The sequence below is a fragment of the Schistocerca nitens genome, chromosome 4 (assembly GCF_023898315.1).
Source record: "Schistocerca nitens isolate TAMUIC-IGC-003100 chromosome 4, iqSchNite1.1, whole genome shotgun sequence".
NCBI classification, from domain to species: domain Eukaryota; kingdom Metazoa; phylum Arthropoda; class Insecta; order Orthoptera; family Acrididae; genus Schistocerca; species Schistocerca nitens.
This window is the reverse complement of record NC_064617.1, coordinates 117,718,748-117,736,704: the sequence shown is the minus strand read 5'-3', so window position 1 is coordinate 117,736,704 and position 17,957 is coordinate 117,718,748. Positions and strand designations below refer to the sequence as shown.

The 17,957-nt window shown below is 37.0% G+C and overlaps 1 protein-coding gene across 1 annotated transcript in view; it reads right to left on the bottom strand.

The window, feature by feature from the left end:
* Positions 1 to 679: 679 nt before the first annotated feature.
* Positions 680 to 17,957, bottom strand: part of LOC126251657 (lysophosphatidylcholine acyltransferase) — a 735,574-nt gene continuing 718,296 nt past the window's right edge. The window contains exons 7-11 of the mRNA XM_049952227.1: positions 13,234 to 13,359; positions 8,815 to 8,971; positions 8,575 to 8,673; positions 8,295 to 8,436; positions 680 to 4,539 (exon numbers count right to left, since the gene is read on the bottom strand). Coding sequence (XP_049808184.1) covers positions 4,412 to 4,539; positions 8,295 to 8,436; positions 8,575 to 8,673; positions 8,815 to 8,971; positions 13,234 to 13,359 — 652 coding nt within the window. The 3' untranslated portion in view covers positions 680 to 4,411. The remainder of the gene's footprint in view (positions 4,540 to 8,294; positions 8,437 to 8,574; positions 8,674 to 8,814; positions 8,972 to 13,233; positions 13,360 to 17,957) is intronic.

The following is a 17,957-nucleotide window of genomic DNA, read 5'->3' as shown; positions in this document are numbered from 1 at the left end:
TGGTGTTCCTTAGTTTCTTAATGATGCTATGTTTCCTTCTTTTACATTGGATGCTTTTCTGTTTCTCCCTCTTCTTCCATTAGTTCTTAGTATAATGAAAATGGTGTGCATCATTGCAAAGGATAGATTGCTAGTAACAGTAATTAATTATGTTATAAAAGAAATAGGGGGACAGGAAAACAAAAAAGAAACTGGCACAAGTACACACTGTGCCGTAGCTTTAGCCTTGGTGAGGAGAAGAATGTTTACTATTCCTCCCCCACAGGTGTTTAAGTAATAAAAACATTATTGGCATCACACATTTTTGATTTTTTTGGTGCTGTTTGACTACTTACAGCTCACCAGAGAAAGCATAAATGGATCAAATATATGTACTTTTCAGTCTCTTCAGCTTTTTTGCAAATTCAAATGTTGAGCTCACTACTTAGCTTTTGTAGCCATTTTCTTCCCAAAGTAAATTAAAATTTTGCATATATCATTAGAAAAAATAAGACATGTACTGCAATTTAAGACCAAATTGTACCTAATGACTTCTTTTTTAATTTTTTGTTGCAGACTTTTAAGTTTCTGAAATTTGCTTTATTTTTCTGATAAGAATTTTTTTTAAAAAGTATGATGAATGTCTTTCTTTTATAGTTACACTAAATTTTGGTGAGATAACCAAAAAAATAGACTGACTCCTACATAATGACAATGAAATTTGTACAGTAATGATTTGTCTTTAAGCACAGATAAAGAAAATCTTGTCCTATTTTTCTAACATAAATACACATAAATTAATACTTTCAGATATACAAAAATATACAGGAATTTTATTACACTCTGCATGACTATTGACAATGTTAAAAAAGCATTTCATTTTTACAGATGTTCAATACCATAGGAAGGCACATAGCAATTTAATGCTGTGTGCACTACTAACAGTACACACTAAATAATAAGCTTACACTATCTGATCAGTAGGAATGTGAGATACTTTCAAATTTCAAAGAAGAAAATACACTTTTTGAAATTTAAGTTTTTGGTCTTAAGTAAGTACAAGACAAATGATACACTAAAAGTTACAGCACTAAAAAATCATATTAGCATCTGATACAAAGATTTATTTCTGGTGTGTAAACAAGTTTCTAGTGACTGAGAAGAAGAAAGCAGCTGCTATCATTTATTCAGGTAACAGTATGTTTATGTGAATATACATCACTTTTGTGTGCCTGTTAATGTTTCTTGAAGGTGGGGAGCTACTTACAACTTGCTTTCACGGAGCATGAGAGGAATGAGGACAGACAGAACACTTAAGAAGATCTAGTGCAGGTAGCCAAAAGAATAACTCAGCAACCAAATCACTATGAGGAGAAAATGGAGAACGCTGAAAAGGCAAATGCAAAGAGAGCACTAAGAGGAAATACAGTATTTACTTAGAAATTTGATGATGACCAAGTCCATAGCCTTCAAGTCATTTTTAAATGAAATCATTCCGCTCTATGCTGTTAAAACATTATTTACTGCAGTTGCAATTTTGACTCGTGGTCATTATCAAGCACTGTGGGATGTTGTAACCCTCTCGAAAATATAAACTTCTAATGTGTTGTGTAAGAGCTGTTGCATTTGGAGGAGTGAATTTATCTACTGCTCCAAAACATTAGAAAGTTGGCGAAACAATGATATAAACACACAAGTTTAAATCTTGTCAATAAGTTAATCATTTGCTATACTATGGCTGGTGTATAGTGGCACAATACTGATGAGTATGAAGTGCAAAGTTAGGCCTGCATTGTTGGAAGAGACAGATGCACCTAACATAAATGGATTATCACCAAATGAAATAATTGCATGTTAGATTTTATGGTCTTATAGCTTGTTGGCTAAGAGGGTAATTGCCAGACTAGCAATCTAAAGGTCTGGGGTTCACTTCCCAATCAATCCTATGATTTTTTTCTGTCATTTATAACTTCCTTTATCCTTGTAAATTGTTTGTTAATGTGAAAAATGTCAAATTGCACCAGGGTTTGAAGCACATACTAAACCGTAGGGTCCCCATTTACTTATGGCCTGAAAATCTTCACACAATTTCAGAATTGGTTTGCCTGGTAATTACATAAATAGGGTACTAATGCATGCTGGACACTGAGCCCACTTTCTGGACACAAAAGTATCACTGTTCATGGTCTAGTGTACCAAGAACCTTTGAAAATTTAAGTACAAATTTTAAAAAAAGAAATATGGCATTTTGCATGGCCATTTTATGGTTGTGATCCTCAATTAAAAGACTGGTTTGATGCTGCTCTTGATTCTTTATACAGAACACATATTGGAGCTGCTAACTGTTAGGTATGTGAAAATATTTGTAGAACTATTCAAATTTTATGCAGGTGTTCTGTAAAATTTATGGCAAAAAGAGGCCATTACAGCACACCTAGGTTTTGCTTATAATTATCATTCCACTACCTGAATAACCTAAAATGTGAGTTAAAGATATGATAATGGAAAAAAGAAAGCTGAGTTGGCTTAAAAAGTGAAGCACTCGTCCTGATGAGAATATTCACTATTTTCGACAAAATACCCTGAAATTGATGTAACATTATAGTTTTTGTGGCAATATCGCACATGCAGATGAGGATCACATCTCAATAAGATGTGCCAATGTTACAAAGCCATTGTATTCTCCTAAAAATGTGTATAATTCAAAAATAATTCACTGTAAACACAGAGGAATTATATTGATTAAAATGACTATTCTTCAGACTGCCATCTATTTCCATTGGCTACAGAATAAAATGAATAATCATTTGCAAAACCAATTTCATTATCTGATATACAGAATACTCTTTAGTCACTAGTTCTGGAACTGAACAGTAATGCAAAAGTTCTGCAAGGTTCACAGGAGAGCTTCTGTAAAGTTTGGAAGGTAGGAGATGAGGTACTGGCAGAAGTAAAGCTGTGAGGATGGGGCACGAGTCGTGATTTGGTAGCTCAGATGGTAGAGCACTTGCCCGCGAAAGGCAAAGGTCCCCGAGTTCGAGTCTCGGTCCGGCACACAGTTTTAATCTGCCAGGAAGTTTCAGTACAAAAGAAAGTGTGAATTGTGAGCACAAATTCATATGGGAGCAGAGTAGAAACGTTGCTCTGCCTTGTCATATGGACATATTTGCAGCTGTGTTAAGAAATTAAAACTTGAATGACTGGAGAACTGCAAAGGATTGGCAACTTGGGGCGTACTTTAGAAATTGAACACTAAGAATGAGTTGAAGGGCACAGAAATGAGTGTATTTTGATCATTCTGAAAAATGTTAGCAATCCAATATGCTTGTGCACAGTATTATGTGATGACTCACTTTTACAGAGGAAGACTGTTGGAAAGCTCAACTAGAACATGCTGGTCCCAAAGTTTGAAATACACTAATAAGACCAAGTGTCACTACTTACATGCCACACATTAAAATAATTACAGATATTAAATACTTACTTCAGTAGTACTAAAATTTTATATGAAGTTAACGAGCCATCAAGCTGCATGACATATGCACTAATCCAAAGATAAATATTTTTGTATATAAAAAACTATTAGTGTATAAAAGGTTTCAGATGCAGTAAAAAAAATAATTTATTGCTTGTATCTCCATTGAAGTTTGTCAGACAAATTCAATTAATTATGGTACATCAGCAAAGACTTGTAATTACACGACTTGCTTTTCATAGACAATTTCATCAGTTTCTCTTCGTGACAAAAAATAGTAGCATAATATGCAATATGATGAAAGCCTGTTCAGCAATACTAGACCCTTCACATTATCTACTGATCAGAATTTAGTGAGAAACAATAATTTGATGCACAAGAATACCGAGTTACACAAAACTGTTTTTCACAAGATTCCACACTCAGTATTATCACACGTTTACATAACATTTGCCAATACAGTTTTCTAAAAATGCAAAACTCCATGTTTCTGAATGATAAGAAGAGAACACAAATAAATCCAGAAAAGTATCTGACAGAATATGCTGTTATAAAACTAGATTCAAAATATTCTGAATAATATCCTACTATTGCTATATTTCACTGTACATTTGCATTTCTCTGAATATCACATCATAAAACACAGGAATGAATTGATCAGTACATTAATCAGTCACTAGATTGGTAACATTTGTGCAGATTCTCCAGTACCTTTACACAGATCTGTTGGTAATGTACACTGTATTCATCCCCACAAAATGGCAGTTGAACCTGTCATATTAATGTCTTACATACAAGTCCTTGTAATATCCAATTTGACATCAGGCAAATAACAAAACTGCCGACTCCAACCCACGCACATGTGCAGTGAATTGTCTTCAGTCTTGCAGTCATTGCCACTGTCACTGTCACTGTCAGGCGTAGTCATTATTCACTAAGAACCACATTACATTCCGTTCATTCTGTTTTACTACTTCCTGTACTCAGTAGACATTCCGTGCTCAAACTGTTCTTTAAATTCCACTGGTTACTACTGAAGAGTCCTGTGCAATCTGACTTGTGCTGCAGAAATTTTGTAAGTTCATCTGAAACGTACAAAAAGACAATGTTTGTATGATTTTTTAACAAACTTTAACAGCAACTACATTCATTAGCTTATGCTGTAAACATGTTGATTTGCTGCACACACATGGATTCATATATTTTTAATATTATGCATTCCAGCCCCTCTGTCCTCCTTCCCAAAGGAAGTAGCACTAGTGAAGAGAAGTTTTTCTTTTTGTGTGAGGGTTGGCAACACCGAGTGGTAGAAGGGAATTCCCTGACAAGAGTGAGCATCACGGGAACATGTGAGTACGTAAACTCACATTGTAGTATCCAGTTGCACTAAAGACGTCAAATCCCGCCGAGGGCGCTCTGTGTGCTGTGATCCACTTCCTACTTGCAGTGGGTGTACTTGCAGAAGAAGTAACACCTACTAAAAATTTTTTGCAAATTGAAATAGTTTATGGGACAGATGCTATAAACTGAATATGTGTGTTTAAGTGCTGTAGGGAGTTCAGTGGTGGCAGAACAAATGTTCATGATGAACAAAGGAATGGAACAACATCCATTTCGGCAGATGAGTTGGTGCAAAAAAAATCAAGGAAACTGTTCTTGAAGACTGCCAATTGACAGTGGGTGAAATTCCTGTGATGTTTCCACAACTCTTCAGAACTCTCTCTCTGAGACACTCACAGAAGTGCTAGGATATCAGAAACAGCGTGCAAGATGGGTCCCAAGACAGGTGACAGAGCAGCACAAGAAAAATCAGGTCAACAGTCCCGCAAATTTCTTTAATGACTTGAACTGGAAGGTGAGCATTTTCTGAGCTCTACTGTGTGTGGGTGGCTTGTTACACTTCTGAAACAAAAAGACAGTCATCACAATGGCATCACACCAATTCCCCAGCTTCTAAAAAGTTCAAAACCACAATTTCAGGCAAAAAATCATAGCCCCAGTGTTTTGGGAGTGAAAAGGCATAATTTTGGTCAAATTTCTGTCTCAGAGGGAGACCATCAATGCACAACAATATTGTAAGACACTAAAAAACTCAAGGAGGGGAATGCTGATGAGGGGTGTGCTTGTTGCATGACAACATCCGTACCCATGCAGTCCATTAATACATACATGCTCTTGGACTCATTTAGCTGGGATGATGTGAGCCACCCCCATATTTCCCTGATATGGTGCCTTCAGACTATAATCTTTCCACCTCCCCCAAGGCACATGCGAGTGGAATTAAATTTTCAACTCATGAGTAGAAACAGGAGGTGGTTCTGAAGTAAGGGAATGAGCTGGCAGGAGAGTTCTTCGAGGAGGGCGTAAAGAAACTTGTGAAATGGCTCATCACAAGCATTAATCAGGACGGCGATTATGTGGAGAAAATAGTCAACAAGTGTAACAGCAACATTCTGTAATTTTTTTCAAATACATTTTTCTACAAAATATATAAAAATCTAGTACACTTACTTTTTAAACATGCCCTGTATAAAAACAAGTTATCCAACAGAAACAGGATTTAAAAAAAAAACTCACATTTGACTACTGTATAGCAGACATCTTTTCTGTTTACCCCCATGGTTAATGATAATATTATCAATATGTATAATAGCGAAAGTAAGTGAATGCCTGTGGAAGAGGAAGAATTACATCTTCACATGGTCAACTTCTCTTCCAATGCCAACTATGGAGAAAAATAGCTAACCAGGGAATCAACATTGCAGTAGTGAAAATGTATGCAGAATAATAATAACAAACAATAATAATTTCATGGTAGCCTTAGTGGCTTCTTGTGGCAGACACACAGTAAATAAATGAAAAATTACATGAAAAATATGACTACTGTCTCATAGTAACATATTTTATTAACCAATCTACATTCTGAAGTATAGTTTCACCTTCAAGGATTCTTATTATTGAGGGGTCCAAAGCCACAGCCATAGCCTTAGCTAATAGCTCTGGAATTGAAACCAATTAACCCCTTGCCGCATAATGTGCCAGATATGGCACATACCACTTTTCTCTTTGTCAATCTCATACCTGAGAATATATTTCCAAACTGCATGTTGGGACAGATATCGCACACAGTCAAGAGCAGCTGTGCAAGTAGTGTATGCCATCTGTTGGGAGAGTAAGGAATTACGTGTTATGAATCTTTGCTTTGTGTTGCTAGCTGAACATCCAAGTTTGGTCACACAAACAGTTGCAATCAGGTACAGTAAACGATTGATTTCAGTGTTTATATTATTTGCAGAGGAAAAAGGACATCTGTGGACAGTTATAAAGAGGTAAGTTTATATATTTGTTCATTAGAATACATATAATACTGAAAAATAGGTCTGTGACGGATATGGCACAACATGCAGTCCGGTCCAATCGAGTACGTGGTTGCATTTTACCCAAGGAGGCAGCAATGAAGATGAATGGTCGAGGCAGCATGGAGGAAAAGATAGCAACAGTAGACGGTGTGCAACTGTCAGTAGTCTCCTGGTTTGATAATAAGTAGTCAACACTTTGTCAACTTACATTGGATGCAAACTAGAAGGCGAGATCAAGAGGCTTTTCAGGGAGGAAAAAGAATATAAAATGATACCTTGTCCACACACTGTGATGATCTACAATGACTACATGGGGGGTGTCGATCTATTAGATTCTATGCTAGGATATTATAGAATTCAAATCAGATCAAAGAAATGGTACTTGAAGATATTCTTTCATCTAGTTGACTTGGCTTGTGTGAACAGCTGGCTGTTATGGAGAAGAAGAAATACGGACTACATGTCCCTTGTTGATTTCAAGGTCGCAGTTGCAGAGGCCCTCTGTAAAATTGGGAAATCCTTATCCAAGAAACGTGGTAGGCCAAGCAATGAAATACAAAAACAGCTTGACTGCAAGAAGAAGGGAGGCCCTACAGCAGATCTTCCACAGCGTCAGGTGCGACTGGATAGGATACATCACATGCCTATCTGGCTGGAAAACCGTGGTCGTTGCAAGTATCCAGAATGCAAGGGAAAATCCTATATAGCGTGTATGAAGTGCAGTACAACATTGTGCTTGAATAAGGAGAGAAATTGCTTCATCAAGTTTCATAATGAATAGAGAAAAATGGAAACAGAATGTGTGTTAGTTTCTCAAAATGTGTGTATTGTAATTAGTAGAAAGTGTAATTGTTTTACATAAATACAGTTCTGCTAGTTCATGTACGTATCTTACTGTGTATTTTCCACATTGTGCATCATCAATCCCAAAACTGGTATCACATGGTATTAGTCGTTACTGCATGCTGTCCCATATATGGCACAAACCCTTAATTCTAACATAACCGCCCCTACATAAGATTTAGAATTTTTTAAGCATTTTTTATGAAATCAGAACATCGAACATAACATGTAACATTTTTTTCAGAAAAATAAAAAAAATCATGCAGTAAGGGGTTAAAATTACTGGATGCCTGAGATTATTTTATTACATCAAATCACTGCAAGAGAATGTGTTTGAACATTTTGTCATTCCCCTGTCATTTAGACCAAATATTTGAGTGTAAAATAATATTTTTAAGAGTTTACTACCATAATTATTAGCTCATTTTCATCAGTGACACTGTTCACTTTTCATTTAGATATGAAGCCTATTACTACAAAAATATTTGATAAGTGCATATAAAACATTTATTCTCTTTCTGTGGTCAAATGCATCATTTGGTTTTATTTATTTTCCTGAGTGAGTGGTGACCCATATTTCTTCCTGTTATAGTCATGTATATAACTTGAGGTGTATGTAGATGTGAGCTGACACTTACCGTGTGAGATATGAGCTTTGCCAGTCTTGTCCAGATGGCTGCAGAGCTGAGCAACCTCCATGGGTGCCATACCCAATGTATGTTGCAGTACACCAGGCAGATCTGACTGGCTTAAACTGCCATCTTCCCCTGAACCAAACACCTATGATACAAAAATTACAGCTTTAGACACTGCCATATCCTTTGCATTTTTATATGTCTCACATTAGTGAAGATTGTAGGTCACTACATTCAAAATAATCCATAAAACTTTTGTCAGGAAATATTAGAAGAAAATTACCTGGAAAACTATAGGAATAATGTCTGATGTTTTCTTTGCCTTTGATATCACCAACACTTCAAAAATGTATTCCCTGACATCAATGACTCCAGAGGATTCCTGCAATGTATTTTCAATTAATCATATAATCTTAAATGAGCAGTAGCTATAGGTCAAAACTCTGATGGCCCACATATTAAGCATTTAAGTATGATAAAATTATGTATGTTCACAGGTGTTTAATATAATCATTCTATTCACCTTATCATATAGGCAAAAGAGCTGCTGAAGATGACCATCACTGGGCTCTATACCGAGTAACTTCGCAAATTGCTTATAGGAGATTTTGCCACCTTCTTTGCTGAAAAGATGCCTGTGCTCAGACAGTATCTTTTCTTCAGCATCTGAATTCACTAACCTGCAAAGCAATTAAAAAGCATGTTAATTCACACAGAATTTCCTTGAAACTAACATGAATTCAAAATTATGATTGCAGTTCTTTGTTGACATAACAATTATTGTATATCACAAGGTCATCATTTCAGAACTTTTCTTTTCTGCCCATGAAAGCTTCAAGATAACAAAATTCTTGCAAATGCAGAAGTAAGGACAAAAATAAAATGTACCACAGACACAGAATGTACATTTATCTAACGTAACAACTGTGGCACAGCTAATACTAAAACATAAATGATGGTTTTGGAAATTCTTTTTTCATAAGTAATCATGTTTTTCATAAATTGGGGGACAAAGGTTGATACACACTTAATCAATAATGGAACACCCCATATGAAATGGTCTGAAATAAGATGAAAGATATTGGAAAATGGAGATGAAAGAAGCTGGTCAGAAATGTGTGAAGAGGAATAAATGTGAACTACATGGTGAGGAATATATAAGCAGAGGAATGAACTCTTGAGTAGAGGGAAAGTGAAGGGAAGGAGCAAGAAATTACAATGGAGGGAGGGGAAAAAAGGAGATAAGGAAAGCAAATCAGCCTAGTTCACGTACAGAAAACAATTACAATTGATTCTAATGTATCTAACTGTGGCCTAGTACAGCTGTAAAAACCTTTGATGATCTACCTTTGAAAAATAAAAGGTCAGGCAGACAGTAGAAATAAGTTTCCATGTAGATTCAAGTTGTTTTAGTTTGCTAACTCTGTCCATACTATGAATCCGTTTTTGAACTGAAGTAAGTTTATGACTATCTAGAATTCCAACTTTTGGGCAGGCATTGACATTTTGTTAGATTGCATACTGGCATGTACTTTCCGAGTATTCGTCCAGAACATGTACAAAAAAAGGTGATGAAATAGGTTGTAATGTGCAATTCTTTATCAAATGGTATTAATTTATTCAATACACATATAAATAAATGCATACTCATGTAATATATACTACCATGATGATATTATTGTATAAAATACAAATCAGTTAATATAATTAAATACTTTAAAGAACTTATCATAATTTATCTTATGCAGAGCATATGCCTATTCATAGTAATAATACATTGTTTTGAGGATAATTTAATAAAATTCTCATATGCCTAATTATTTTCCACTTCTGTCTTTTGACTAGACAATTAATGACACATAACTGGAGTTGTTGTTGTTGTTGTTGTTGTAGTCTTCAGTCCTGAGACTGGTTTGACGCAGCTCTCCATGCTACTCTTATCCTGTGCAAACTTCTTCATCTCCCAGTACCTACTGCAACCTACATCCTTCTGAATCTGCTTAATGTATTGATCTCTTGGTCTCCCTCTACGATTTTTACCCTCCACGCTGCCCTCCAATGCTAAATTTGTGATCCCTTGATGCCTCAAAACATGTCCTACCAACCGATCCCTTCTTCTAGTCAAGTTGTGCCACAAACTTCTCTTCTCCCCAATCCTATTCAATACCTCCTCATTAGTTATGTGATCTACCCACCTTATCTTCAGCATTCTTCTGTAGCACCACATTTCGAAAGCTTCTATTCTCTTCTTGTCCAAACTGGTTATCGTCCATGTTTCACTTCCATACATGGCTACACTCCATACAAATACTTTCAGAAACGACTTCCTGACACTTAAATCTATACTCGATGTTAACAAATTTCTCTTCTTCAGAAACGATTTCCTTGCCATTGCCAGTCTACATTTTATATCTTCTCTACTTCGACCATCATCAGTTATTTTACTCCCTAAATAGCAAAACTCCTTTACTACTTTAAGTGTCTCGCTTCCTAATCTAATCCCCTCAGCGTCACCCGAATTAATTAGACTACATTCCATTATCCTCGTTTTGCTTTTGTTGATGTTCATCTTATATCCTCCTTTCAAGACACTGTCCATTCCGTTCAACTGCTCTTCCAAGTCCTTTGCTGTCTCTGACACAATTACAATGTCATCGGCGAACCTCAAAGTTTTTACTTCTTCTCCATGAATTTTAATACCTACTCCGAATTTTTCTTTTGTTTCCTTTACTGCTTGCTCAATATACAGATTGAATAACATCGGGGAGAGGCTACAACCCTGTCTCACTCCTTTCCCAACCACTGCTTCCCTATCATGTCCCTCGACTCTTATAACTGCCATCTGGTTTGTGTACAAATTGTAAATAGCCTTTCGCTCCCTGTATTTTACCCCTGCCACCTTCAGAATTTGAAAGAGAGTATTCCAGTTAACGTTGTCAAAAGCTTTCTCTAAGTCTACAAATGCTAGAAACGTAGGTTTGCCTTTTCTTAATCTTTCTTCTAAGATAAGTCGTAAGGTTAGTATTGCCTCACGTGTTCCAACATTTCTACGGAATCCAAACTGATCTTCCCCGAGGTCGGCTTCTACAAGTTTTTCCATTCGTCTGTAAAGAATTCGTGTTAGTATTTTGCAGCTGTGACTTATTAAACTGATAGTTCGGTAGTTTTCACATCTGTCAACACCTGCTTTCTTTGGTATTGGAATTATTATATTCTTCTTGAAGTCTGTGGGTATTTCGCCTGTCTCATACATCTTGCTCACCAGATTGTAGAGTTTTGTCATGACTGGCTCTCCCAAGGCCATCAGTAGTTCTAATGGAATGTTGTCTACTCCCGGGGCCTTGTTTCGACTCAGGTCTTTCAGTGCTCTGTCAAACTCTTCACGCAGTATCTTATCTCCCATTTCATCTTCATCTACATCCTGGAGTTAGTAAGATGTAATGTTTAATGATCTTGTATAACATTTTGAATTCTTCCCAAGACATACATAAATAACTGAAGAAATGGTCTGAACAATACTACAGTTCCTTGCAAAGACTGGCTATTTACCACAGTCTTCTCATCTACTATCAATATTGTAGAAATACTTTCTTTTACTTCCTCAAAGAAAGTGCAAATAAAAGCAACAGTTGGTGCCATTGGTATTCCTCCTCCTACTCACATTAGCTGCACAGCACCCGACTCATTCTGAACTAGTGCCATTCAACAAGTGGACTGCTGGGCCCCGTACACATTCTGATCTCATCACTGACTGTGACCATGCTCATGCAGACTGCCTACTCCCTATCTGACTGGGCCTTTACTTATAACCTTTCTGCACTAAAGCATTATATACCCAACAAAGGGCACATTCATAGCTCGCTGCCTCTTTATAATTGTTAACATTTCTGTGTTTGCCAATGAACTCTACCTTATGGACTAGTGTACATGCAAACCTTTCTGTGCAATGTTCACACACCAGCCTGCTCATCAGTCACAAAGTACAATACTTCCTCCTCCTCCTCCTCCTCCTCCTCACCTCTCCATAAAAGAAAATAGTGAACTCTGGATGCACATGGATTAAGTTCATTATATCCTCTGTGAGTAATTTCATTCCTCAACGCAAAATCTCCTACATTAAATGAACTCTTCCTCCCCCCTCCCCCCCCCCCTCCAATTTCACCCCCAATTTGTACATTACTCACCCAACAATTACATTGCATTCTTTCTTGATGTTATTCCACTATTCCAATCAAACTGGAACTCCTTTGTTAGAGTATGAAATAACTCATGTAAGAAATGATTACAGAAATAGTAAACTGTAATTCCCACCGTCAATAAACAAGTACCTTATGCTTAAAGTATTCTGACCTCTGTTCTCGCACGATACAAGTGCTTCAGACATAATAGGTAACTGTCGTAGAGCTGAGCAACCATATCCTTTGCTCCAGTCTTCAGTTCTTCAAGTTATGATGTAAATGAAGAACAGCTTTCTTTAAGGCCAGTAAAATCTCTGAGTCTACCTTCATCACGCGATCTGTAGCTTCTAAACTAGACTGTCCACATTCTCTCCTTCATAGACCAGATCCGACCTGATAGCTTACTTCAGTGACTCATCTGTTTCTCTTACACCAAATACCATCCACTGCTCAAGTTCCCATTCATGAATTGATCTAAAAATTAGTGATTGGTATTCTTAATTTATAATCCTGAATCAGTAAATAATTGGAATGTAGCCAAATGTGGATTCTAACTGTGTTGTAACTTGATTATGAATAATTTATTCTTTGACATTACATCCGTTGTGAGAGTGGCCTACGAAATAAGTAACTAACTTATGCAGGCAACAAAGATTAAATGTTAAGTATCAGTTTAAATGGAATGAGCATTAACTAATAAAACATTGTCACCTACTAAGAAGCTAATTAAGAGAAACAGCAAAAAAGTTTCTTTAAGTTCTTACCCAAGCCGTCCCCTTAGCTTCTGAACTTCAAGCAAGCCAGCAGCTCCTGGTATATTGAGCCTTTTAGCTCTTGTTATAAGACGGCAATCATCATATGTATAATCTGACATGGGTATGCCAAGAGCCCTGCCAGAAAAAAAAAAATACAATTATACATTTAAACTTGAGAAATCTGAGAGGATCAAAGATTCAGAACCTTTACAATGTTCAACAGACAAAAAGAAGTAAATTATAAAATTGTGCAAATGAAAATAAAACAGAGAAAAAGGATAAAGGGAGATTAGTGTTAAATATACCACTGATTATGAAGTCATTCAAGATGGAGCACAATCTGGGATTGGGAAAGGATGGAGTCTTTTTCAAAGGAAAAGTCCCAACATGGGAAAACTAAATCTGGATGACCAGATACGGATTTGAGCTGCCATCCTTTGGAATGCAAGCAAAAAGAAAAATTCATGTCCTGCACACAGTAAGGATAGGCCTTGAGCAAAAGATACGTTCTCACACTAAGGATTGGCTGAGTCCCTCTGCCTATTCTGTAGAGGTAGGTATCTAGGCTACCTGCTGGCTGTCACTCAGTGCACTCCGAGCATTGCTGCCATCCTCAGCAGAGGGTGAGAGCACTTAATAATCACACATGCGAGGTGGTTTTGTAAGAATGCAGTCTTGCACTGGTAGCACTCAATAGAATGTTAGCAAGCTTCCAGCTGCAATAAATGGTTAAAATGCCATGAGCTTTCAATGAAACACTCTTCAATCATTGCCAAGTAGGAATGACTGCAGTTGGGCTGCTTGCATGTCTCCATATGTTCAAGCTTCAGGCTTTGACACCACTGGTGCCCACAGTATTTCCACATGTGGTCCTACATTGCCTCTTCATTCAATGCACCCACTCAGACTTTGTCATCACTGGATTCCACACCATCACTAAGCTGTAGGCACCTGTCAGTGTTAAGGATACTGTATGCAGTCATGTTGTTCCACAATGTGTACTGCTTATCTGATGTAAGGACTGTCTGCACTTGCAAAGTATTTTTTAAATACCAGACTTTTGCGACTTGTCATATATTTTACTGGGCTCAGTAGTTGGCAGACTTTTGACAGCAACTGGAAACCAATTTAGTTCTGCGTCTCTTCAGAAAGTGGTTATTCTTACCTGACATGACAGCAGCTGCAGCAGAATCACAAGCTTCTTTTCCTGAAACCTCTTAGTGTTCTTACTATGGTTCCTACTTGAGGTCAATTGATTTATTTTTTTTATAATTGTAGTAAGCATTGTTCCTGAAGATCTTGCATAAGTGAGTTAGTTAATTAAGATCATAACCTGCATCTGTGAAGGTTCTTGAAATTATACCCAAGTCTAACAAAATCTTCCCAGACTTCCAGCTACATCAGGTGGCTGAAACCCCACGAGCTTCAGTTGAGCTCTTCTCAGCCATTGTCAAATGGTAAATGACTGCCATGTCACTGTGGCTTCACTGTTATACAGCCGCGCTACTGGCTGTGACGTCACTGGTGCTCTCCTTCTCACCAAAAGTGGTAATTTTTTACGTTTTGTGTCCGTCATGACAGCTTCTTTTATAATGCTTTCCCAAAATCCCTTCATTCTCATGACAGATGTTTCATCAAATAGAATTTGGTGTCAATTTTCTAAAGTATGTTGTGCCATGGCTGATTTTTCAGGGTATCATAGGTACAAGCACCTCTCGTGTTCCATCCTTAGTTGGACCACAGTGCATACTGTTTGGAGAATGTAGTAGCAGCCACACTAAACAGCCGAAAAGTACCCACTGTGGAGCAATGCTGGATGGAACATGAGAGTTCTTCCGCATACGCTATCCTCAAAAATCAGCTATGGCAGAACATGCTTTAGAAAAATCGACACCAAATTCTATTTGATGAAACATCTGTCATTATGAGGATGAAGGGATTTTGGAATAGGGGTAGCATAATAGAAGAGGCTGTAGAAATAAAAATATCTGAACACACCATCAACAAGGAGGGCAGTTTGCAATTCAGCATAGCGTGAGACCCGGGCATCTGAAGGTTGAAGTGATTGCAACGGACGCCACATCTGGTGTGGAAGGGAGCTCCAGTGATTTCACAGCCAGCAGCATGGCTATATAATGGCGAATCCGTGATGACACAGCAGTCATTTACCAATTGATAATGACCAAGGAGATCTTGGTTGAAAGCTTGAGGGATTTTAACCACCTGATGCGGCTGGAAGTCTGAGGACATTTCACTAATTCATATTGCCATGAGACCACACATTCATATGTATCCACGTCTGCAGTGCAGTGCAGTTCTGTGATGATGGTTACAATTTAGCACTGCATGGGTTCCAGAGACTGCAAGAAATCTTGAGACATTACATATTAGGGTGACCCAACTTTCTGAAGTTCAGCTCCCACCCTCTTATCTTGCTCCAATTAACAAATCAACAATATGTAAATGGCAACCCCTAATGACCATGAAGTTCTAACATTTTCGCACAAAAGTCTTTTTTTTTTCAGATGAAGTGAATTTTTGGTATTTCCTTTGACATCACTTCTAAATGCAACTCATAAAATAAATACTGTCAATTTTCTTTCATTTAATCAAAATGTGATTTTTAGTTCCATCGGGTTGTGATTTGCTATTGCTAAAAAAACACAGAATGTCTTCATGGTGAATTATGTTATGTAATTCAACACAAAATATTCAGAAACTAATTGAGAAACTGGCAGAAGCCAACTTCGTGGAAGATCAGTTTGGGTTCTGGAGAAGTGTAGTAACACACTGAACAATACAGAACCTATGACTTATCCTAGAAGATAAGCTGAAGTAAAGCAAATCTCTACTAGAGTTAGAGAGAGGTTTTGACATTGTCGACTGGAATACTTGCTTTCAAATTCTGAAGGTAGCAGGAACAAAATGCAAGGAGATAATATTTATTTACAACTTATATAGAAACCACACTGTGATTCTCAGAGTTGAAGAATATGAAAGAGAAACAATAGTTGAGAAGGCAGTGAGAGAGTGTTGCATTCTCCCCCAAATATCATTCTGTCTGAACACTGGGTAGACAGTAAAGGTACCAAGGAGAAGTTTGGAAAGGAAATTATAAGGAATAAGAAATAAAAAGTCTGAGGAGTTTTGTCGATGACGATGTAATTCTGTCAGAGATGACGAAGGACTTGGAAGATCTGTTGGCCAGAATGTATGGTGTCTCATACAGAAGTAAAGATGAACATCAACAAAAAATAAAACAAGGGTAATGGAATGTAGTAAGGTAAATCAGAAGGTGCTGAGCTAAGTAGTTTTGAAAATGAGATGCTAAAAGTAACAGATTGGTCTTGTTATTTGAGCAACAAAATAAATGATGATGGTTGAAGTAGAGAGGATAGATAATGAAGACTGCAAGTAGTAAAAAAATCATTTCTGAAAAAGAGTAATTTAAATGGTATGAAATCTTTTCTGAAGGCATTTACTTGGAGTGTAACCTTGTACTGAAGTGAAAGATGGATAACAAACAGTTCAGACCAGAAGCGAATAGAAGCTTTTGGAAAGTGGCTCTACAGACGAAGGCTGGAGATTAGATCAAATAACTACTGAAGAGGTAGTTTATTAAATTGTGGAGAAAAGAAGTTTATGGAACAACAAAAGTTTATTAAATTGTGGAGAAAATAAATTTATGGAACAACTTGATTAAAAGAAGATACTGGTCAATAAGACACATCTTGAGGTGTCAAGGAATCGTCAATGGAGGGAAGTGAGAGTGATAAAAATAGTACAGTCAAATCAGGGCATTAATATAGTAACGCAGGTTAAAATGGATGAAGAGTCTTGCACAGTATTGGCTAGTGAGGAGAGCTGCATCAAACCAATCTTTGGATAGAATTTCAAGGAAGCAGCAGCAGCAACAACAAATTCATACTGTTGTTGTTGTTAGATAATTTTATTTTGTAGCATGTAGCACTACTATATCTGAATGGTAAGGGTTGCTGCCTTTGGTGCAGACAGACACAGGTTCAATTCCAGGTACCACCTCAGAATTTTATGAGGTAGAAAGGTCTGGAAAGGGGTCCACTCGACCTTGTGAGGCCGCAGGAAGAGCTGCTTGAATAAAATGGCACTATCAGGTTCACTTACTTGCAACAACAGTTGGAAGTACTGGTGACATGATGATGACACATCTGATCATCATAGAATGCTCCTTGCACTGCCTTGTAGGCAGCACTCAGTCAGTCTGACTAAACAAGCCTAAGGCCTAATCAACAAGTGGCATTAATGCTTTTTTCTATTTTATACCATTGTATTTTTATAATGTTGTGTGCTTAGTTTACTTAATTTGTAACTAAATACGAACTTGTCTTTCATGGCTGATTTTTCAAACTTTGTTTCAAGCAATTTGCACTGCTGGTGTGAAGGCAGTTCTGTGACAAGTTCTTCCTAGACTTATAAAATTTAATCAGCTTATGCAGCTACTGCATTACCCAAATTAAAAAACAAAAACTTTTAAAATCTCTTCTGTATGTTACATTTCCAATAAAACCATTGAAGCCAAGCCACTCTCAAAGTAGCAAGCTTTAAATGTTTTCTTCTACAATTTAACAGTTTTAAAGCTTCTTCTACAATTTAACAGTTTTAAAGCTCACAACAAAGGGAAGTAATTCAAACGTTTTCCAATTTTTGGTTAAAATTCATCAAGTCCTCCAAGAGGAATGGTGCTGTTAAGTTAA